The 24,078-nt window shown below is 57.0% G+C and overlaps 1 protein-coding gene across 1 annotated transcript in view; it reads left to right on the forward strand.

Annotated features, from left to right (window-relative positions):
* Positions 1–24,078, forward strand: part of GNMT (glycine N-methyltransferase) — a 208,050-nt gene that overhangs the window by 63,432 nt on the left and 120,540 nt on the right. Inside the window, exon 2 of the mRNA XM_085610115.1 lies at positions 4,089–4,216. Coding sequence (XP_085466241.1) covers positions 4,089–4,216 — 128 coding nt within the window. The remainder of the gene's footprint in view (positions 1–4,088; positions 4,217–24,078) is intronic.

Raw genomic sequence — 24,078 nt, forward strand, 5'->3', positions numbered from 1 at the left:
GGATGAAGGTGTCCAGACACCCAGCAGAGGGTGGAGCCAGCGCCTGGGGGAGCTGGAGGCGATCGGCACCTGGCGGGGGAGAGCCCTTGACGCTTCGTTCTCCCATTGACCTGCCAAGTGGTCCGTTCACCTCCTGGGTGGATGGTGGTGCCGGGATGTCGGGGCCGGCCAGGCCCAGGGTTCGGGTCGGGTGGAGGCCACGCGGCCTCGTGGCGTAGGGCCCAAGATGGCGGCTTGATCAGGCCGGGGGAGCCGGTGGTGGCTCGGTCCCGTGATACATGGAGGTCCGGGGGCAGGAGTTCCGTCGGGGGACGGGGTGCGGGTGATTCTTGTGGGTCACGCCTGGCGGGCCGGGGCTTGGGCCCTGTCGTGCGGGGAGGGAGCAAGCCCTTCGTGTGGCCTGTCCAACAGTGATGGTTAGTAGTGTTGGTTCTGTCCTTTGCAGCGCTGCAGGGGCAATGTGCGGTGCCAGCTGCAGTGACCCTCTGACAAGGACCTGGGTACTTATTTTTTACAATTTAAGAAATGCCTCAGACACCCCCAGCCTGCCTTTAGAGTTTGTGAGCATGCTCCCCATAGGCCCTCGCGCCTGACTCTACTCTCAGTCAGACTCCAGCAACTCTTACCCACAGTATGCATCAAGAGACAGTGGACCTGCCTTAAATTACCCCAAGGGAGCGCCGACTCCCTCACGAGGCTTGGAGAGCCCAAGGCATCATCTACAGGACTTTGCCATAGGGCAGCGCAGCAAGGCGCTGCGCTTCTTATGCCAAGGATAAAAGGCAGGACTGCACAGTATTTATGCCACGTGGCGCATCCTTTCCTTTCTCCCTGCGCTGGTGTCGTTTCAGAAGCCTAGAACCAACGTAGGCACACTTGCACCATGGTGCAAGGGTGCCACTGTTACACGCAGGATTGTTTTTATGCGGGAAGGGACATCTTCCTGCATGAAAACAATCCTGGGAGACTTGCAGAATGCAGCACATACGGAAAGAGGAACAAGCATTTGCAATGCAATAGGTCTCGCATTTATAAGAGTTTGAGCTATTGGCCTTGTAAAATTACAATGCCTTTTATTTATGTTTTGGTTTTAAAACAAATAAAAGGCATTGTCATTTACAATGTCAGTAGCATAAACTCGCATAAAAGCAGTGTGTGGAGTGCAGCAGTGTGCGGCGTGCAGAAGTGTGCGGCGTGCAGCAGTGTGCGGCGTGCAGCAGTGTGTGGCGTGCAGCAGTGTGAGGCATGCAGCAGTGTGAGGCGTGCAGCAGTGTGCGGCGTGCAGCAGTGTGCAGCGTGCAGCAGTGTGTGGCGTGCAGCAGTGTGCGGCGTGCAGCAGTGTTTCGTGTAGCAGTGTGAGGCATGCAGCACTGAGTGGCGTGCAGCGGCGTGCAGCAGTGTGCGGCGTGCAGCAGTGTGCGGCGTGCAGCAGTGTGTGGCGTGCAGCAGTGTGCTGTGTGCAGCAGTGTGCTGAGTGCAGCAGTGTCGTGCAGCAGTGAGTAATGCAGTAGTGTGCAGCAGTGTGTGGCGTGCAGCAGTGTGTGCCGTGCAGCAGTGTGTGGCGTGCAGCAGTGTGTGGCGTGCAGCAGTGTGTGGCATGCAGCAGTGTGTGGCGTGCAGCAGTGTGTGGCATGCAGCAGTGTGCGGCGTGTAGCAGTGTGCGGCGTGTAGCAGTGTGCGGCGTGCAGCATTGTGTGGCGTGTAGCAGTGTGTGGCGTGCAGCAGTGTGCTGCGTGCAGCAGTGTGTGGCATGCAGCAGTGTGTGGCGTGCAGTAGTGTGTGGCATGCAGCGGCATGCAGCAGTGTGTGGCATGCAGCAGTGTGCGGCGTGCAGCAGTGTGCGGCGTGCAGCAGTGTGCGGCGTGCAGCAGTGTGTGGCGTGCAGCAGTGTGCGGCGTGCAGCAGTGTGAGGCTTGCAGCAGTGTGCGGCGTGCAGCAGTGTGTGGCGTGCAGCAGTGTGCGGCATGCAGCAGTGTGAGGCGTGCAGCAGTGTGAGGCGTGCAGCAGTGTGAGGCGTGCAGCAGTGTGTGACGTGCAGCAGTGTGTGGCGTGCAGCAGTGTGAGGCGTGCAGCAGTGTGCGGCGTGCAGCAGTGTGCAGCGTGCAGCAGTGTGCGGCGTGCAGCAGTGTGCGGCGTGCAGCAGTGTGCAGCGTGCAGCAGTGTGCGGCGTGCAGCAGTGTGTAATGCAGCAGTGTGTAATGCAGCAGTGTGCACAGCAGTGTGTGGCGTGCGGTAGTGTGCGGCGTGCAGCAGTGTGCGGTGTGCAGCAGTGTGTGGCGTGCAGCAGTGTGTGGCATGCAGCAGTGTGTGGCGTGGTTTGTAAACAACAAGAAAAGCGGACATCAAAGGAAGGGTGGGAGGGAACGAGCATATGGGGTGTGAGTTATAACGAAAGTTAATTGTTGTAAGAGGGGATGCAGGAAGTGAGGCAGAGCGCACGCTGGCGAAAGCAGTCTGCTGCTTTCAAATCCGATGCCAGATGCCAGCTTCGCGCTTGAATGCCTCACATGCACTCGCCATAAACCGTCATTCCTAAGGTCTTGTGCCCCTTACTAAATCTCTCTGAATGCGTGAGGCGGTGCACGCGCAGGAAGTAGCTGGTGGCAAATGGAATGCGCGTGGTTGTGCGCGTAACCGCCACCCGATCCGCCTGGGAAGCCTTTGGGAGAATTTTCTGAAGCCCCTACAGAAGTCTCGCTGTGCGATCGCTGACGCGAAAGCCAGGCGAGACCTAAAAAACAAGGAGAAATGAACATATTTCACTTCGTTAAACCTCACCTCGGAAGGTGTAAGTATCTGGTGCTTTCCCAGGTGTGCATGTTTTTGTAAGTCTCGGGCAGCGTGAAATTCCTTGGGTGTTGCATGGACACACCCACCTCAATGTCCATGGGTGCAGAGTAAGGCGGCGCTGTGATTAGCACTGCGTCGCCCTACTCATGATTTATGAGGCCACTCAAAGCCACTCAAGGTGGCTGTGTGTGGCTTCACACATCTTTATGAGAGGCCTGTGTCACGCATGTTGCACTTTATAACAAGATTAACCCCCAACTCTTCCACCAGACATTCCAAGAGACCTAGGTTTACTGTGATTAAGGATTTTTAGTAGCTCAGGAATGTGGCTCTCTGTTCTGTAAATGTGACTGTAAATAGACTTTTAGGGCCCGATTCACAGAACTAACTTAAGACAAAATCCTAAACTTACTACCATTTCGGTATTCACAGAAGTTAGGACTCCTAACTTTAGGACTCCTAAATGCCTTCTGTAAATACCGAAAGTCTTAAAATTAGGATTTTTCTCAGTTTAGGAGTAGTAAAATTAGGACTCCTAACTGTGCCTTATGAAGGGGGCTTTGCTTCCATCGGCGGCTTCTGTTATGGTTGACTTGCACTACGAGACTTTAGCTCTGGTGTTGAGGTCTCTGCGGGTAGAGGCGAGTCTCTTAAGTTATGTTCTTCTCCTCGTGCCTTGACTCCACCTCTTTCTTTCTTGTTTGCAGACCATGCATTTGTTCTTAGTGATTTTTGGGGTGTCTCGGGGTGTAAAGGCTTCAGTTTGGAGGACTGAGAATCAAGGACTCTTTTGTTGGTAGTTGTGATGTGGGTCGTTGTTGCTCCGATGAAGACCCCTTTGGTAGAGCGTCAAGGAGAAGACCTTGTAAGGAGGAGAGAGTTAGGGGCATGTTTATGAGGATTGTCATGCAGCGCGTCACCCTGCGTGGTGCGTGGTGCGAGAGCGACGCAACTGGGGTCATGAATGTGGTCCATGGTTCTTATCTTGTGGTCTGTCCATGGAAGATAGGAAGAGGGCTCTGCTCCTGTCCTGCAACGAGCATACATGTTTCTATCCCGTACCTCTAATGACCTAGTGTCTCGCCCACCCGTCGTCACCCCAGCCTCCGGTCTGCATCCACCTCAGCCTCCCTCCTTGCAGTCAGTAGCCATCAGTGGTGTCGCTAGATCATGATACTCAGTTCCCTGTTGTCTTTGTTTCCCCATCTTTCTTCTCTCCCAGTGCATCACCTGATTCTGCCATCTTGCTCCCTCAGTTGCGCTCACTGACCCTCCATACCTCTTGCCTCCCTTTGCAGAGTGGACTCGATCCTGCTGGTCGAAGAAGGGTTCCAAATGACCAGCGTCGATGCCAGCGACAAGATGCTGAAGTACGCCCTGAAGCAGCGATGGAACAGGAGGAAGGAAGACGCCTTCGACAAATGGGGTGAGGACAGAGCCCAGGCTCCATGTTGATGTCTGTATCAATCCTTCAGACTGGGAGAGGAAAGTGCCTAAGATCAATGCTTGTCTGCCGTCCTGCGATTCTGTGAGGAAAGTGCTGGTTTTTGAGATCGAGTAACAAAAGTGCCTGAGGTCAATGTTAGTCCACCATCTTGAGGCACGGGGTGGTGAGTTCCAAAGGTCAGTGTTTGTCGTCTGTCTAGCGATCCGGAGAGAGGAGTGTCGAATGTCAATGTTCGTCTCAATCCTTCACGTAGGGTGACGATGATAGAGCCTACGCTCAAATGTTGACCACCATCTTGAGATCGGGTGTGGAAAGTGCCTTAGCTCAAGATTGGTCTGCCGTCTTGCATTCTGTGAAGAAAGTGCAGTTTTTTAAGACCTGGTAACAAAGGTGCTTATGGTGAATGTTTGTCCACCATCTAGTGATCCGGTGAAGGGGGTGCCTGATGCCACTGTTGGACTCAAACCTTGACTTAAGGGGGTGTAGTGCTTCAGCTCAAAGCTTGTCTACTGTCCGATGATTTGGGGTAAAGTGCCTTATATCCGCTTTTGTGTAAGTCCTTGCAATGGTTTGATACTTGTCTCACGGTTCCTGATGCGCTGCTGGGTTCTGCACTAACTGCAGGCGTTAAATTCCATAGCTTGACAAGTCCAGGCTGAGTGGGCGCGAGGTAGTTGGCGCTAGAGTGAGGCTCCCTCCTTCATCCCATTTTCAGCAGCTCTGCTATGGTTTTATGTGCAAACTGTAGCTGCCTGTGGTTGAGGTAGCATCCATGGTTGACGTCCCAGTGACCTCCTATCCTCAAGCAGACCTCAGCGGTCCCGGACTACAGATCTGGAGACGGTCAAAACCACAACTCACTGAACCACGAGGCCGAGGGATCCGCTGTGACTCTCTGCCATCGACTCGTTTTTAGGTCTCGCCTGAGACAGCACGAATGCTCTCTCACTTGTGGCCATCTATTGTTTCTAAAAAAGAAACTCTTAAACGGGCTTTGAGCCCGCCCACTTCTTACCATTGGTTGCCTTCACTGTCACTCTTATTTTCTTCCTTGTCGTAGGTGACGCGTGTCAGCGGCTATCGGCTTCACTTTGTCTCCTGTTTTTCTCCCTTCCTAGCAATAACGAAGTTACATGGGCCAATTTCCGAAACATACATTTCGGCGGCCTATTACGTTTATTGATGATGAATCTGTAAACATACTCCCTTCATCTAAGAGGGTTGCCAGACACTATGGGTTTTGTGACTTACCTTTTGCTGCTGCGTCACTTTTACTTATTTGTTGCATTCCTCTTTTATAATTTAGAACATGTTTTATACATCATGAAACATAAGGTGTTTTCAAGAGGTTTATGTTTCACCTTTACTTCTACCCAGCCCTGACCCCTAAAGGCACCCTCACCCCTCTACCTCTACCCACCCTGAGCCCTCAAGTCACCCTCACCTCCCTTTACCTCTACCCACCCTGAATCCTCAAGTCACCCTCACCTCCCTTTACCTCTACCCACCCTGACCCCTCAAGTCACTCTCACCTTCCTTTACCTCTATCCACCCAAGTACCCTCAAGTCACCCTCACCACCCTTTACCTCTACCCACCCTGACCCCTCAAGTCACCCTCACCTCCCTTTACCTCTACCCACCCTGAATCCTCAAGTCAACCTCACCTTCCTTTACCTCTATCCACCCAAGTACCCTCAAGTCACCCTCACCTCCCTTTACCGCTACCCACCCTGACCCCTCAAGTCACCCTCACCTCCCTTTACCTCTATCCACCCAAGTACCCTCAAGTCACCCTCACCTCCCTTTACCTCTACCCACCCAAGTACCCTCAAGTCACCCTCCCCTCCCTTTACCTCTACCCACTCTGAGCCCTCAAGTCACCCTCACCTCCTTACCTCTACCCACCCTTAGCCCTCAAGTCACCCTCACCTCCCTTTACCTCTACCCACCCAAGTACCCTCAAGTCACCCTCACCTCCCTTTACCTCTACCCACCCTCAGCCCTCAAGTCACCCTCACCTCCTTACCTCTACCCGCCCTGAGCCCTCAAGTCACCTCACCTCCCTTTACCTCTACCCACCCTGACCCCTCAAGTCACCCTCACCTCCCTGTACCTCTATCCACCCAAGTACCCTCAAGTCAACCTCACCTCCCTTTACCTCTACCCACCCAAGTACCCTCAAGTCACCCTCACCTCCCTTTACCTCTACCCACCCTGAGCCCTCAAGTCACCCTCACCTCCTTACCTCTACCCACCCTGAGCCCTCAAGTCACCCTCACCTCCTTTTACCTCTACCCACCCAAGTACCCTCAAGTCACCCTCACCTCCCTTTACCTTTACCTCTACCCACCCTCAGCCCTCAAGTCACCCTCACCTCCTTACCTCTACCCACTCTGAGCCCTCAAGTCACCTCACCTCCCTTTACCTCTACCCACCCTGACCCCTCAAGTCACCCTCATCTCCCTTTACCTCTATCCACCCAAGTACCCTCAAGTCAACCTCACCTCCCTTTACCTCTACCCATCCCAGCCCCTCAAGTCACCCTCACCTCCCTTTACCTCTACCCACCCAAGTACCCTCAAGTCACCCTCACCTCCCTTTACCTCTACCCACCCTGAATCCTCAAGTCACCCTCACCTCCCTTTACCTCTACCCACCCTGAGCCCTCAAGTCACCCTCACCTCCCTTTACCTCTACCCACCCTGACCCCTCAAGTCACCCTCACCTCCCTTTACCTCTATCCACCAAAGTACCCTCAAGTCAACCTCACCTCCCTTTACCTCTACCCACCCAATTACCCTCAAGTCACCCTCACCTCCCTTTACCTCTACCCACCCAAGTACCCTCAAGTCACCCTCACCTCCCTTTACGTCTACCCACCCAAGTACCCTCAAGTCACTCTCACCTCCCTTTACCTCTACCAACCCTGAACCCTCAAGTCACCCTCACCCCCTTTACCTCTACCCACCCTGAGCCCTCAAGTCACCCTCACCTCCCTTTACCTCTACCCAACCTGAGCCCTCATGTCATCCTCACCTCCCTTTACCTCTACCTACCCTGAGCCCTCAAGTCACCCTCACCTCCCTATACCTCTACCCACCCAAGTACCCTCAGGTCATCCTCACCTCCCTTTACCTCTACCCACCCTGACCCCTCAAGTCACCCTCACCTCCCTTTACCTCTACCCACCCAAGTACCCTCAAGCCACCCTCACCTCCCTTTACCTCTACCCACTGGAGCCCTCAAGTCACCCTCACCTCCCTTTACCTTTACCCACCGACCCAAGTCACCCTCACCTCCCTTTACCTCTACCCACCCTGAGCCCTCATGTCACCCTTACCTCCTTACCTCTACCCACCCTGAGCCCTCAAGTCACCCTCACCTTCCTTTACCTCTACCCACCCTGAACCCTCAAGCCCCCTCCCCTCACCTCTATCTACCCAAGTACCCTCAAGTCACTCACCTCCCTTTACCTCTATCCATCCTGAGCCCTCAAGCCCCCTCCGCTCCCTTTACCCCTATCCACCCCAATCCCTTAAGCTACCCAGTCTTCCCTTTACCTCTATCATCCCTAAACCCTAAAATCACTTTTTGTAAATAAAGTGAATGAAATAAACAAAAATGCTTCCCCCATGGTAAAGGCTGCAATATAAAGACTGTTTCCCCCTCAGGGAGGACACATCCCGGCCCTTCCTTAACCACTCTCTTGCCTCCATCTTAGCACCCATAAATGTTTTGGAACACTGTTGGTTGTTTTATGCCATTCAGTGAGTTGCCTCTTTGACAGTTGCCCCTCCCCCCACCACACCGTATACTTCAGGTCCCAGATTAGATTGAGCATACGCTCTCACGTGTCAGACATTTTGTTTACTTACACGGTGCTTAGAGCCTGCCCATTGTTTCCCATTGGTCGGCTTCATTGTCATTCTCATTTCCTTGCCTTTCTTCGGCCAGTCTTTGCCTGCTTCAAATTTCCTCTTTATGTGTTTCTGCCCACCATGTGGGATGGCCCAATTACTGCTTCCCTTGCCCAGTGTCCTTCAACTGCTCACCTCTTTCATAGTTACTATTTTTACTTTTACTTGCACCACCTTCCTCCCCCTCCTGCATTGTTGCTTGCCCTGCCCCCGCCTCCACTTGCATTGTTGCTTGCCCTGCCCCCGCCTCCACTTGCATTGTTGCTTGCCCTGCCCCGCCTCCTCCTGCATTGTTGCTTGCCCTGCCCCGCCTCCTCCTGCATTGTTGCTTGCCCTGTCCCTGCCTCCTTCTACGTTGCTGCTTGCTCTTCCCCCGCCTCCTCCTGCATTGTTGCTTGCCCTTTCACCGCCTCTTCCTGCATTGTTGCTTGCCCTTTCCCCGCCTTCTCCTGCATTGTTGCTTGCACTGCCCTGCCTCCTCCTGCTTTGTTGATTGCCTGGCCTGCCTCCTCCTGCATTGTTGCTTGCTCTGCCCCCTCCTCCTCCTGCATTGTTGCTTGCCGTTCCCCGCCTCCTCCTGCATGGTTGCTTGCCCTGCCCCCAACTCCTCCTGCATTGTTGCTTGCCCTGCCCCTGCCTCCACTTGCATTGTTGCTTGCCCTGCCCCATCTCCTGAAATGTTGCTTGCCCTGCCCCCTCCCCCTCCTGCATTGTTGCTTGTCCTGCCCCTGCCTCCTCCTGCATTGTTGCTTGCCATGCCCCGCTTCCACTTGCATTGTTGCTTGCCCTGCCCCCTCCCCCTCCTGCATTGTTGCTTGCCCTGCCCCGCCTCCTCCTGCATTGTTGCTTACACTGCCCCCTCCTGCCTTGATGCTTGCCCTGCCCCTGCCTCCACTTGCATTGTTGCTTGCCCTGCCCCACCTCCTGAAATGTTGCTTGCCCTGCCCCCTCCTGCATTGTTGCTTGTCCTGCCCCTGCCTCCTCCTGCATTGTTGCTTGCCATGCCCCTGCCTCCTCCTGCATTGTTGTTTGTCCTGCCCCTGCCTCCTCCTGCATTGTTGCTTGCCCTGCCCCGCCTCCACTTGCATTGTTGCTTGCCCTGCCGCTGCCTCCACGTGCATTGTTGCTTGCCCTGCCCCTGCCTCCTCCTGCATTGTTGCTTGCCCTGCCCCTGCCTCCTCCTGCATTGTTGCTTGCCCTGCCCCCTCCTGCATTGTTGCTTGCTCTGCCCCCTGCCTCCTCCTGCATTGTTGCTTGCCCTGCCCCCGCCTCCACTTGCATTGTTGCTTGCTCTGCCCCCTTCCTCCTCCTGCATTGTTGCTTGCCCTGCCCCCGCCTCCTCCTGCATTGCTGCTTGCCCTGCCCCGCCTCCACTTGCATTGTTGCTTGCCCTGCCGCCGCCTCCACGTGCATTGTTGCTTGCCATGCCCCGCTTCCACTTGCATTATTGCTTGCCCTGCCCCCTGCTTCCTCCTGCATTGTTGCTTGCCCTGCCGCTGCCTCCACGTGCATTGTTGCTTGCCCTGCCCATGCCTCCTCCTGCATTGTTGCTTGCCCTGCCCCTGCCTCCTCCTGCATTGTTGCTTGCCCTGCCCCGCCTCCTCCTGCATTGTTGCTTGCCCTGCCCCCTCCTGCATTGTTGCTTGCCCTGCCCCCCTCTTGCATTGCTGCTTGTCCTGCCCCCTGCCCCCTCCTGCATTGTTGCTTGCCCTGCCCCCTCCCCCTCCTGCTATGTTGCTTGTCCTGCCCCCTCCTGCTATGTTGCTTGTCCTGCCCCCTTCTGCATTGTTGCTTGCCCTGCCCCGCCTCCACTTGCATTGTTGCTTGCCCTGCCCCGCCTCCACTTGCATTGTTGCTTGCCCTGCCGCTGCCTCCACGTGCATTGTTGCTTGCCCTGCCCCTGCCTCCTCCTGCATTGTTGCTTCCCCTGCCTCCTCCTGCATTGTTGCTAGCCCTGCCCCACATCCACTTGCATTGTTGCTTGCTCTACCGCCGCCTCCACTTGCATTGTTGCTTGCCCTGCCCCTGCCTCCTCCTGCATTGTTGCTTGCCCTGCCCCGCCTCCTCCTGCATTGTTGCTTGCCCTGCCCCCTCCTGCATTGTTGCTTGCCCTGCCCCCTCTTGCATTGCTGCTTGTCCTGCCCCCTGCCCCCTCCTGCATTGTTGCTTGCCCTGCCCCCTCCCCCTCCTGCTATGTTGCTTGTCCTGCCCCCTCCTGCATTGTTGCTTGCCCTGCCCCCGCTTCCACTTGCATTATTGCTTGCCCTGTCCCCTCCCCCTCCTGCATTGTTGCTTGCCCTGCCCCCGCCTCCTCCTGCATTGTTGCTTGCACTGCCCCCTCCTGCCTTGATGCTTGCCCTGCCCCTGCCTCCACTTGCATTGTTGCTTGCCCTGCCCCACCTCCTGAAATGTTGCTTGCCCTGCCCCCTCCTGCATTGTTGCTTGTCCTGCCCCTGCCTCCTCCTGCATTGTTGCTTGCCATGCCCCTTCCTCCTCCTGCATTGTTGTTTGTCCTGCCCCTGCCACCTCCTGCATTGTTGCTTGCCCTGCCCCGCCTCCACTTGCATTGTTGCTTGCCCTGCCCCGCCTCCACTTGCATTGTTGCTTGCCCTGCCGCTGCCTCCACGTGCATTGTTGCTTGCCCTGCCCCTGCCTCCTCCTGCATTGTTGCTTGCCCTGCCCCCTGCCTCCTCCTGCATTGTTGCTTGCCCCGCCCCGCCTCCACTTGCATTGTTGCTTGCTCTACCGCCGCCTCCACTTGCATTGTTGCTTGCCCTGCCCCTGCCTCCTCCTGCATTGTTGCTTGCCCTGCCCCCTGCCTCCTCCTGCATTGTTGCTTGCCCTGCCCCGCCTCCACTTGCATTGTTGCTTGCTCTGCCCCGCCTCCACTTGCATTGTTGCTTGCCCTGCCCCGCCTCCTCCTGCATTGTTGCTTGCCCTGCCCCGCCTCCTCCTGCATTGTTGCTTGCCCTGTCCCTGCCTCCTTCTACGTTGCTGCTTGCTCTTCCCCGCCTCCTCCTGCATTGTTGCTTGCCCTTTCCCCGCCTCTTCCTGCATTGTTGCTTGCCCTTTCCCCGCCTTCTCCTGCATTGTTGCTTGCACTGCCCTGCCTCCTCCTGCTTTGTTGATTGCCCTGCCCTGCCTCCTCCTGCATTGTTGCTTGCCCTGCCCCCTCCTCCTCCTGCATTGTTGCTTGCCGTTCCCCGCCTCCTCCTGCATGGTTGCTTGCCCTGCCCCCAACTCCTCCTGCATTGTTGCTTGCCCTGCCCCTGCCTCCACTTGCATTGTTGCTTGCCCTGCCCCATCTCCTGAAATGTTGCTTGACCTGCCCCCTCCCCCCTCCTGCATTGTTGCTTGTCCTGCCCCTGCCTCCTCCTGCATTGTTGCTTGCCATGCCCCGCTTCCACTTGCATTGTTGCTTGCCCTGCCCCCTCCCCCTCCTGCATTGTTGCTTGCCCTGCCCCCTCCCCCTCCTGCATTGTTGCTTGCCCTGCCCCCACCTCCTCCTGCATTGTTGCTTACACAGCCCCCTCCTGCCTTGACGCTTGCCCTGCCCCTGCCTCCACTTGCATTGTTGCTTGCCCTGCCCCACCTCCTGAAATGTTGCTTGCCCTGCCCCCTCCTGCATTGTTGCTTGTCCTGCCCCTGCCTCCTCCTGCATTGTTGCTTGCCATGCCCCTGCCTCCTCCTGCATTGTTGTTTGTCCTGCCCCTGCCTCCTCCTGCATTGTTGCTTGCCCTGCCCCGCCTCCACTTGCATTGTTGCTTGCCCTGCCGCTGCCTCCACGTGCATTGTTGCTTGCCCTGCCCCTGCCTCCTCCTGCATTGTTGCTTGCCCTGCCCCTGCCTCCTCCTGCATTGTTGCTTGCCCTGCCCCCTGCCTCCTCCTGCATTGTTGCTTGCTCTGCCCCCTGCCTCCTCCTGCATTGTTGCTTGCCCTGCCCCCGCCTCCGCTTGCATTGTTGCTTGCTCTGCCCCCCGCCTCCTCCTGCATTGCTGCTTGCCCTGCCCCGCCTCCACTTGCATTGTTGCTTGCCATGCCCCGCTTCCACTTGCATTATTGCTTGCCCTGCCCCCTGCTTCCTCCTGCATTGTTGCTTGCCCTGCCGCTGCCTCCACGTGCATTGTTGCTTGCCCTGCCCCTGCCTCCTCCTGCATTGTTGCTTGCCCTGCCCCGCCTCCTCCTGCATTGTTGCTTGCCCTGCCCCCTCCTGCATTGTTGCTTGCCCTGCCCCCCTCTTGCATTGCTGCTTGTCCTGCCCCCTGCCCCCTCCTGCATTGTTGCTTGCCATGCCCCCTCCCCCTCCTGCTATGTTGCTTGTCCTGCCCCATCCTGCATTGTTGCTTGCCCTGCCCCCGCCTCCACTTGCATTGTTGCTTGCCCTGCCCCGCATCCACTTGCATTGTTGCTTGCCCTGCCGCTGCCTCCACGTGCATTGTTGCTTGCCCTGCCCCTGCCTCCTCCTGCATTGTTGCTTGCCCTGCCCCCTGCCTCCTCCTGCATTGTTGCTTGCCCTGCCCCGCCTCCACTTGCATTGTTGCTTGCTCTACCGCCGCCTCCACTTGTATTGTTGCTTGCCCTGCCCCTGCCTCCTCCTGCATTGTTGCTTGCCCTGCCCTGCCTCCTCCTGCATTGTTGCTTGCCCTGCCCCCTCCTGCATTGTTGCTTGCCCTGCCCCCCTCTTGCATTGCTGCTTGTCCTGCCCCCTGCCCCCTCCTGCATTGTTGCTTGCCCTGCCCCCTCCCCCTCCTGCTATGTTGCTTGTCCTGCCCCCTCCTGCATTGTTGCTTGCCCTGCCCCCGCTTCCACTTGCATTGTTGCTTGCCCTGCCCCCTCCCCCTCCTGCATTGTTGCTTGCCCTGCCCCGCCTCCTCCTGCATTGTTGCTTGCACTGCCCCCTCCTGCCTTGATGCTTGCCCTGCCCCTGCCTCCACTTGCATTGTTGCTTGCCCTGCCCCACCTCCTGAAATGTTGCTTGCCCTGCCCCCTCCTGCATTGTTGCTTGTCCTGCCCCTGCCTCCTCCTGCATTGTTGCTTGCCATGCCCCTGCCACCTCCTGCATTGTTGTTTGTCCTGCCCCTGCCTCCTCCTGCATTGTTGCTTGCCCTGCCCCGCCTCCACTTGCATTGTTGCTTGCCCTGCCCCGCCTCCACTTGCATTGTTGCTTGCCCTGCCGCTGCCTCCACGTGCATTGTTGCTTGCCCTGCCGCTGCCTCCACTTGCATTGTTGCTTGCCCTGCCCCGCCTCCACTTGCATTGTTGCTTGCTCTGCCCCACCTCCACTTGCATTGTTGCTTGTCCTGCCCCCGCCTCCTCCTGCATTGTTGCTTGCCCTGCCCCCGCCTCCTCCTGCATTGTTGCTTGCCCTGCCCCCTGCCTCCTCCTGCATTGTTGCTTGCCCTGCCCCGCCTCCACTTGCATTGTTGCTTGCTCTGCCCCACCTCCACTTGCATTGTTGCTTGTCCTGCCCCCGCCTCCTCCTGCATTGTTGCTTGCCCTGCCCTGCCTCCACTTGCATTGTTGCTTGTCCTGCCCCCGCCTCCTCCTGCATTGTTGCTTGCTCTGCCCCGCCTCCACTTGCATTGTTGCTTGTCCTGCCCACGCCTCCTCCTGCATTGTTTCTTGTTCAGTTCCTCCCTCCCCCGTTAATGCTTTCCTCATACACCCCCACCCTCCTTCATTGCAGAAGTGTAACCTCCTTCCTTTTGTGTTATCTGTAATTTGTGAACAAATCAGTGTCGACTTTTCTTGCTCCTGAACTGTAGTTGCTCTTGAAGAGAGTAAAGTCTCCTAAATATTAACAAAAATACTATGTATCAGCCTGTTTGTCGGTCTGTGGGGTGGGGGTGGAAGGTATAGTCCCTGAAGTCTACTGCTGATGAGTTGTCCTTAGACACGTGTTTTCAGGTCCCTCCACACATGGATGCAACACTGGCCCGATTGATGTCTTGTGTTGGAGCTCTATAATACCGATAGCACTGGTGCGCTTAAAGGCCAGCGCTACCTTCAGAGGCTGTTCCCTCATTTGCATAGGAGCATGCCCTATGCAAATGAGGGAATGCCTTTGACTCTGCGCCCGCGCCATATTACAGACGCGGGCGCAGAGTCAAAGAAGCCCTCAGAGCCCTTTAAAAGGAGGCACACTGTCAGTGCGCCCCCTGAGAGCAACCCTCTGCAGGGGGCTAAGGGGGTCCCATGGCCCCCCCAACATCTTTTGCAGGCGGGTGCAGTCACTGACTGCACCCGCCTGCAAGGGTATCTCTAAACCTCTTTGAAAGTGCAGGTGGGTGCTGCCTGGACAGTGAAAACACAGAGCAGCCGCTCCGTATTTTCACATGAATGCGGTGCCCCCAGGGCAGCGCAAGTTCGGGGCAGCGTATGCACCATAATAGGGCGCATTCTGATTGTTTGCGCCTGGTGCACCTTTTCAAAGGTGCGCCGGGCACAAACAATTACACTGCATAATACGGCCCCTGGTCTAATCAGCTCAGCGATGAGTCACCCAAGCAAGGCAGGACACACATCCACCCCCTCCCCCCAGTGACTGTCTAGAGTGAATGCACATACCAGCTCCTGTCACTCACACACCAGACGCTGCATACACAAACAGCCAGAGGCACACAGAATAGTACAGTAAGAAAATGCCCACCTTCTAAAAGTGCCATTTTCAAACAGAGAATTTAAAAACCATGTCACCAAAAGGTGCGTTCATAAATTTTGAGTTCAGAGAGCCTAAACTTCATTTTTCTATCTTGTCCCTAATTGCAAGTTACACGTGTAAAAATGTTACAGTGGAACTCCAATGATAAGCCTATGGGACAGATAGTCTTTCAATAGTGAAAACGGAAGTACACAGTATTTCACTACCAGAACATGTCACACTCCAGTACATGTCCTACCTTTCACATATGCACCCTGCTCATGAGGGTACCTTGGGCCTACCTTAGGGATGCCTTGGATGTAAGGAAAGGTAATGTTTGGGCCTGGCAAGAGGGTGCACTTTCCAGGGCAACATGGCAGTCACAACTGCACACGCAGACACTACAGTGGTAGGTTTGAGACACATTACAGGGCTACTCCTGTGGGTGGCAAAACCAGTGCTGCAGCCCACTAGCAGCATTTGATTTACAGGCCCTGACACACCGTGCACTTTACTAGGGACTTACCAGTAAATCAAATATGTCAGTCACGAAAAACCAATCAGATCATAATTTATACAGAGAGCATATGCACTTTAGCACTGATCAGCAGTGGTAAAGTGCCCAGAATCCTATCGCCAACGAAAACAGGGTCAGAAAAATAGGAGGAAAAAGGCAAAAAGTTTGTGGATAAACCTGTCAAAAGCGCCAGGTCTAACAGTCCCAAAATGAGTCTTGTGGTCCAGGCCTTCTTACAGGAGCAGAAGCCTATTTCAGAGGGCAGGGAACCCAGAAGGTAGGTGCTAATGACTGGTGCTGCATGGTGTTAGGGTCCCGTGGCTGGACCCCAAGGTCTGCGGCTGCCAGTCCGCCATGAATGACCTCATACAAGACCATCGCTTACCCGGGGCTCCTCTTTGGAAGCAGGTGTCCTGCTGGGGTGTAGTCCTGAGGGGCACACTGGGGCATCTCATTTCCCTATGTGCCTCTATCTGTGTTTTCCTGTGTGTTGAGTGTTTTGTCTACCATCTTTCGATGGGGGCCTCTGGTGCTGTGTTTCTTGGTTCTATTCTTTCTCTGTAGGAAGCCTAGCTCTCACTCTCTTGTGTTCAGAGACTGATATCATTGAATGAATGGCTGTTGATGAGTAGAACAGCGGTTTATAGCCTTTCAATGTCTGCAGGCCTGCAATGAAACAGAACCGGACCCCGGGTCCCCCGTCTAACAAATCCAAAACTCAAAACAATACACACAAAATACTGAAGCAAGGATCCATCAAACAAATACACAAATTATGGAATAGTTTAGTTAATTAGTGAGCAAAAAATGCCAAAATGTTAGTTGTAATATGAAGGTTGGGGATTTCCAAAATCTAGTTTTACTTCTAAAAGACTCTAGCAAATCTCTTTTGTTGGACAGGCCACACGAAGGGCTTGCTCCCTCCCCGCATGACAGGGCCCAAGCCCCGGCCCCCCAGGCGCGACCCACGAGAATCACCCGCACCCCGTCTCCCGACGGAACTCCTGCCCTCGGATCTCCATGTATCACGGGCCCAAGCCACCACCGGCTCCCTCGGCCGGGTCAAGCCGCCATCTTGGGCTCTGCGCCACGAGGCCGCGTGGCCTCCCCCCGACCCTAACCCTGGGCCTGGCCGGCCCAGACATCCCGGCACCACCATCCACCCAGGAGGTGAGCGGACCACTTGGCAGGTCAATGGGAGAACGAAGCGCCAAGGACTCTCCCCCGCCAGGTGACGATCGCCTCCAGCTCCCCCAGGCACCGGCTCCACCCCCCCGCTGGGTGTCTGGACACCTTCATCCCGGACCCTCCGACCTCCAAGTGCGAGGGTCCGGACATCAAAGGGCACCTGCCCTATAACTGGAGCAGCTCCGGAGCAGGAAGGCAGTTGTATCCTGGAGTCGAGAGACACCGAGAGAACTCAGCCTTGACGGACTACTGGCGCTGCCGTAGCCCTATCTTGTGAACTATCGACCTGCCTGCTGGCGCTGCCGCGGCCTTCTGCAACCTCCATCCTCGTCGGGACCTGCTGGCGCTGCCGCGGCCCGTTGTAACGACCATCTTCACCGGGACCTGCTGGCGCTGCCGCGGACCGTACACCGACCATCTTCACTGGGACCTGCTGGCGCTGCCGCGGCCCGTTGTAACGATCATCTTCACCGGGACCTGCTGGCGCTGCCGCGGACCGTACACCGACCATCTTCACTGGGACCTGCTGGCGCTGCCGCGGACCGTGTATCGACCATCTTCACTGGGACCTGCTGGCGCTGCCGCGGCCCGTACCAGCTAGACCACCAAGCTCGAGGATTGTGAGCTACCCACCATACCACCGCAACTACCAGACTGGTAACCAGACTATCCCGCTACCCCCTTTTCCTATCTTGAGAGACTTGAATCGAGGGGACCCCTGAGTCCAGACCTCCTTGTACCTTTTCATCGTACCTTAAGAAGTGCTTATAAAGAACGCTAACTCATCTCCTGGTGTGGTATCTGTCTGTGGGGGGGAAGTTATTGGTCTGTACGATCGCTGGAGACGGCTCTCCCCGGAGACCTCTCCCCTTGTCCTCGGCCGACCCTCCCGGTCCGTCTAACATTGGTGGCCAGCGGCGCGATCCGAATCAACGCGTAATCGTACAGAGAGTAGCTCACCCCACGACAAAACCACGATGTCAGCCAAAGATAGCGGTTCCAATGAAAAGTTCCAAATGGATAAGTTGGAAGAATATAGCCACCGCGAACTTAAACAATTCTGCATGGAACTAGGCATTGCTACCACCGGCCTGAGTACCAAAGATGATTTGAAGCGCGCCCTTGAGTCGTGGGCAGAAACTGGGATCACCGGATCCTCCGACCAAAACAGTGTCGCACCAGAGGGGAACGCCACGGCTCCCGAGGAGCGGGGAACGGGCCTCTCGCAGGAGGAGATCCAGGAAAGAGAAAGGACCAGATTACACGAGTTGGAAATGGCACGACTCAAGATGGACGGTGAACTAAAGTTAGCCGAGCAGAAACTAAATCTAGAGCATCTGCGGCTCCGAGAGGAGCGAGAAGAAAAACAGAGACAGAGAGAGCTTGAGGAAAAAAGAATAACACTCGAACACAAGCGCAAACTGGCGGAAATAGAACTTCGGAAACAGAATAAAGAACCGGGGGTGCCTGAGCGACCGCACACCCCAGGGGCAACCGAGAAAAAAGTCCACATCCCCAAGGATGTGGTCCGAGAGTATGTCCGAGAAGACGACATACAGCAGTGGTTCAAAGCCTACGAGATCGCCATGACCTCCCACCGGATCGACCGGAGTGATTGGGGAGCTGGACTATGGGGGAGGTTCGTCAACAAAGGTCGCGATGCCCTGTTGCAGCTCCCAGATCACCAAATGTCGTCCTACGACCACATGAAGGCTGCCCTCCTCACCCGCTACGGCCTCACACCCGAGATGTACCGCCAGAGGTTCAGAGATTGCACCCGGATCCCGGGTACAACTTGGGTGGAGTACGTAAACTATTTTAGCCGAGCCTTCGAGGGTTGGATCAAGGGGAGCCATGTAACGACCTACGAACAACTCTTTAACCTTATGGTATGGGAACACCTGTCGAACAACTGCTTCGTCGAGCTCAGGCAGCACCTCCTCGACAGTAAATTGACCGACCCCCGGCAGCTCGCCGCTGAAGCTGACCGATGGGAGAGCACCCGAGTGGGCCGGAGAGGACCGCACGAGCAGAACCGAAGCAACCAAGGCCAGCACCGTCCTCGGGGAGGAGGAGGAGGCCTGGGGCGAGGGAGAGACACCCTCCCAGCAACACCCGTGGCCAGCACCCCGCCCCCGGCCGGCCGGGGAAACCCCCCGATGCGTCCAGGGTTCCGAGCCAATGTCACGTGCCACCGATGCCAGCGAGTCGGCCATTACGCCAATGACCCGAGCTGCCCGCAGAACCAAACACCCAAGCCCCGCCAGGTAGCTGCCGCCGCCCTGGGGGAAGAACGACTATCAGAGGAACAGGAAGAGTATGAGCCGGCCCAGCAAGAGTGGGAACCGGCCGCCATGGTTCTAGCGTGCCTAGGGGGAAAAGACATAGTCCCGCGGGCTCCCCTACCCGCCAACACCAGGAAATACGGTCAGTGGGTGACCATTAATGGGCATCGGGCCGAGGCCTTACGTGACACAGGCGCCAGTGTGACGGCCGTCCGCTGTCACCTGGTGAAACCCGAGCAGATTCTGCCGAACATTCTCTGCCCCGTCCGCTCAGCCGACAATTCCGAAAGTCTGTGTCAAATGGCCTGCGTCCCCTTCGAATGGGGAGGGGTCTCCGGCCTGTTGAAAGTGACGGTCCGGGATGATGCCCCCGTGGACTGCCTCCTGGGGAATGACCTTGAGAGTTCCCCGTGGGCCACCGTCGAGAGAAGAGAGCACCTGGGGATGCTGGGCCTCCCGGACTGGGCCTGCGTAACCACCCGGTCCATGGCCGCCCGTGCCGTTCCCCGACCAGAAGAACCGGAATGGCCAGCACCTCCGCCCCCGGTCGCCCCAGTAGAAGACAACGACGAGGCCAACCCCCCGGAGCCAACGACCGAAGGGGACGCGCAACCCCAGGACGTCCCCGGCCTGGCTCAGTGGCGTCAAGAAGGGGGGCCCACCCAAGAACAGTTCCGCCAGGAGCAAAAGACCTGCCCCTCCCTCGAGGGACTCCGCCAACAAGCCAGCGCCCAGAGCGCAGGGGACTCCACCGGAACTCACTGGGTCTACTGGGAGAACGACCTGCTATACAGCGAACAGAGAATCGCAGAGCTAGGGGCCGGTCGAGTACTGGTGGTACCTCTCCGCTTCAGAGACTTCCTGCTCAACCTGGCCCACGATGTCCCCCTGGCTGGACACCTGGGCCAAGACAAAACTTACAGTCGCCTAGTGACCCACTTTTTCTGGCCGAAGATGCGGAACGACGTCCTGAACCACTGCCGGTCCTGCCCCACGTGCCAGGCCAGCGGGAAGAGTGGCCGTAAGCTGAAGGCCCCTCTACAACCCTTCCCGGTGGTCACCACCCCGTTAGAGAGGGTAGGAATAGACATTGTGGGGCCCCTGGACCCCCGCACGGCACAAGGACATAGGTTCATCCTGGTACTGGTGGATCACGCCACCCGCTACCCCGAGGCGGTGCCTCTACGAACTGTAACAGCTCCGGTGGTTGGCCGGGCCCTAATGGGGATCTTCTCCCGGGTGGGCTTCCCCCGAGAAGTCGTCAGCGACCGAGGCACGAACTTCATCTCCAAATACATGAAGTCCCTCTGGCAACAGTGCGGGGTCACCTACCGATTCACGACCCCCTATCACCCCCAAGGGAACGGACTAGTGGAGCGATTCAACCGCACTCTCAAGGGGATGATTGGGGGATTGGAAGAGCCCCTCCGTCGCCAGTGGGATGTACTACTCCCGTGCCTCCTCTTCGCCTACCGAGAAGTTCCCCAGAAGTCCCTCGGTTTTAGCCCTTTCGAACTCCTGTACGGGCACCCTGTGCGAGGGCCCCTCAGCCTAGTCAAAGAAGGTTGGGAGATGGCCCCCCTAAAGACCCCTCCAGACGTCTTCAAGTACCTCCTGGCCCTACGTAATCAGACCCGGCGCTTCAGGGAGATGGCCAAGGCGAACCTCGAGGCCAGCCAGGAAGACATGAAGAGATGGTATGATCACAATGCCTCCTCCGTCGAGTTCGAACCTGGACAACAAGTGTGGGTGATGTCCCCCACCGACCCATGTGCCTTGCAAGATAGGTGGACGGGGCCCTTCAAGGTGGTCGAGCGCAAAAGCCCCGTCACTTACCTCATCGACATGGGGACCCCCCGGAACCCCCTTCGGGTCCTCCACGCCAACAGACTCAAACCACACTTTGTGCGCTCAGAACTCAGCCTCCTGATGGCTACAGACAGTGGAGCAGAGGAGGACTCCGAACCCCTCCCGGATCTCCTGAAGACTCAGGAGAACGACGGTTCCGTGGACGGGGTCCGGCTCTCCGATGCCCTCACCCCAGAGCAACGCCAGGGCTGCCGGGGCCTCCTGCTGCGGTTCGCTTCACTGTTCTCCCTCACTCCCGGGGTCACCCCTTGGTGCTTGCACGACGTGGACACCGGGGACAGTCCCCCTATCCGACACCGGGCCTACCGCGTACCAGATCGGGTACGGGCCTGCATACAAGAGGAAGTGGCCAAAATGCTCACGATCGGGGTCATCGAGCCCTCGGACAGTCCCTGGGCCAGCCCGGTTGTATTGGTCCCCAAAGCCGCTGCCCCCGGCACCACACCTGAACTGAGATTCTGCGTCGACTACCGGGGCTTGAACGCTGTCACCCGAACCGACGCTCATCCTATCCCCAGAGCGGATGAATTGATCGACCGGCTGGGGGCCGCCCGCTACCTCAGTATCTTCGACCTAACAGCGGGCTACTGGCAGATCGGTCTCACACCCCGGGCTCAAGAACGATCCGCCTTCTCTACCCCCGATGGCCACTACCACTTCAAGGTCATGCCCTTTGGCATGAAGAACGCCCCCGCTACATTTCAACGTCTTGTGAACCAGGTCTTGGCGGGGCTCGAAGAGTTCAGCGCTGCCTACCTGGACGATATCGCTGTATACAGCCGCCACTGGTCCAACCACCTCCTCCACCTCCAGGAGGTCCTACAGGCCCTCCAGCGGGCCGGCCTCAAGATTAAGGCCGGCAAATGCCAAATTGGTCAAGGGTCCGTGACCTACCTGGGGCACCAGGTGGGGAGCGGGCTGGTGGCCCCGCTGCAACTTAAGATTGCTGCCATCCAGTCCTGGCAGCCCCCCGTCACCCAGACCGAAGTCCGAGCCTTCTTGGGGCTCACCGGCTACTACCGGCGGTTCGTGAGGGACTACGGCAGCATTGTGGGGCCCCTCACGGGTCTCACGTCCAAGAACCAACCGAAGCGGATTAACTGGACCCCCGATTGTCAAGCGGCCTTCGAAAAGCTGAAGGCCGCCCTGTGCACCGCCCCTGTGCTCCAGGCCCCCGATTACAGTCGGGAATTCGTAGTACAGACAGACGCCTCCGACCACGGCATCGGGGCGGTTCTTTCCCAAGTGAACCCCGAGGGTCATGACCAGCCGGTGGCCTTCATCAGCCGACGTCTCCTGGCCCGAGAACAGCGCTGGAGCACCATCGAGAGGGAGGCCTTCGCAGTGGTGTGGGCCCTCAAAAAGCTCCGGCCCTATCTCTTCGGTACCCACTTCCGGGTACAAACCGACCATAGACCCCTGCAGTGGCTGATGCAGATGCGGGGGGAAAACCCAAAACTATTGCGCTGGTCCATCTCCCTGCAGGGAATGGACTTCACCGTGGAGCACCGACCGGGCCAAGACCACGCCAACGCAGATGGCCTGTCCCGCTTCTTCCGCCTCGACGAGGAGAGTCCCCAAGGAGATGGGTGACTCTCCCCGCCTTCAGCTGGGGGGGACGCATGTTGGACAGGCCACACGAAGGGCTTGCTCCCTCCCCGCATGACAGGGCCCAAGCCCCGGCCCCCCAGGCGCGACCCACGAGAATCACCCGCACCCCGTCTCCCGACGGAACTCCTGCCCTCGGACCTCCATGTATCACGGGCCCAAGCCACCACCGGCTCCCTCGGCCGGGTCAAGCCGCCATCTTGGGCTCTGCGCCACGAGGCCGCGTGGCCTCCCCCCGACCCTAACCCTGGGCCTGGCCGGCCCCGACATCCCGGCACCACCATCCACCCAGGAGGTGAGCGGACCACTTGGCAGGTCAATGGGAGAACGAAGCGCCAAGGACTCTCCCCCGCCAGGTGACGATCGCCTCCAGCTCCCCCAGGCACCGGCTCCACCCCCCCGCTGGGTGTCTGGACACCTTCATCCCGGACCCTCCGACCTCCAAGTGCGAGGGTCCGGACATCAAAGGGCACCTGCCCTATAACTGGAGCAGCTCCGGAGCAGGAAGGCAGTTGTATCCTGGAGTCGAGAGACACCGAGAGAACTCAGCCTTGACGGACTACTGGCGCTGCCGTAGCCCTATCTTGTGAACTATCGACCTGCCTGCTGGCGCTGCCGCGGCCTTCTGCAACCTCCATCCTCGTCGGGACCTGCTGGCGCTGCCGCGGCCCGTTGTAACGACCATCTTCACCGGGACCTGCTGGCGCTGCCGCGGACCGTACACCGACCATCTTCACTGGGACCTGCTGGCGCTGCCGCGGCCCATTGTAACGATCATCTTCACCGGGACCTGCTGGCGCTGCCGCGGACCGTACACCGACCATCTTCACTGGGACCTGCTGGCGCTGCCGCGGACCGTGTATCGACCATCTTCACTGGGACCTGCTGGCGCTGCCGCGGCCCGTACCAGCTAGACCACCAAGCTCGAGGATTGTGAGCTACCCACCATACCACCGCAACTACCAGACTGGTAACCAGACTATCCCGCTACCCCCTTTTCCTATCTTGAGAGACTTGAATCGAGGGGACCCCTGAGTCCAGACCTCCTTGTACCTTTTCATCGTACCTTAAGAAGTGCTTATAAAGAACGCTAACTCATCTCCTGGTGTGGTATCTGTCTGTGGGGGGGAAGTTATTGGTCTGTACGATCGCTGGAGACGGCTCTCCCCGGAGACCTCTCCCCTTGTCCTCGGCCGACCCTCCCGGTCCGTCTAACATCTTTGTTTTATTGTGGTCCTGATGCAAGCTTTCTTTTGTCCCCAATACCTGTGCGGCTTCAACTGAGGCCACGATGGGGCCAATTCACAGAACTAATCTGAGATAAAATCCTAAACTTACTACTTTTGGTATTCACAGAAGACATTTAGTAGTAGTAAAGTTAGGACTCCTAACTTTACTACTACTAAATGCCTTTTGTGAATACCGAAGTAAGTTTAGGATTTTATCTCAGGTTAGTTCTGTGAATCGGCCAAGTGTCCACACTAGATTCCGTTTACCCGGCCAGCGATGCTCCCTCAAATCAATATAAGGATACAAATTCCTACTCATTCACAGAGTTTTATAAAAGTTTCGATGTCGTTTTTTTAATGTATATGTACTTTATTTTACTACTAAAATGATTTAAGTTCTAAACAGTTGCAGATCCCCTGAATAGGTGTTTGGGACCTGCAGGGGTCCACAGACCGCAGGTTAAGAACCACTGTTGTGCAGCTTTGAGGTAGATGGATGTAACCTTTCACCACATGTTTGGAAAATGGCTTGGTTTGTGTTTTTTAACATTGAGCTGCAATTGGTCTTTCCATACTACGGCTCAACA

This window comes from Triturus cristatus, chromosome 6 (genome assembly GCF_964204655.1).
Source record: "Triturus cristatus chromosome 6, aTriCri1.1, whole genome shotgun sequence".
Classification (NCBI taxonomy): domain Eukaryota; kingdom Metazoa; phylum Chordata; class Amphibia; order Caudata; family Salamandridae; genus Triturus; species Triturus cristatus.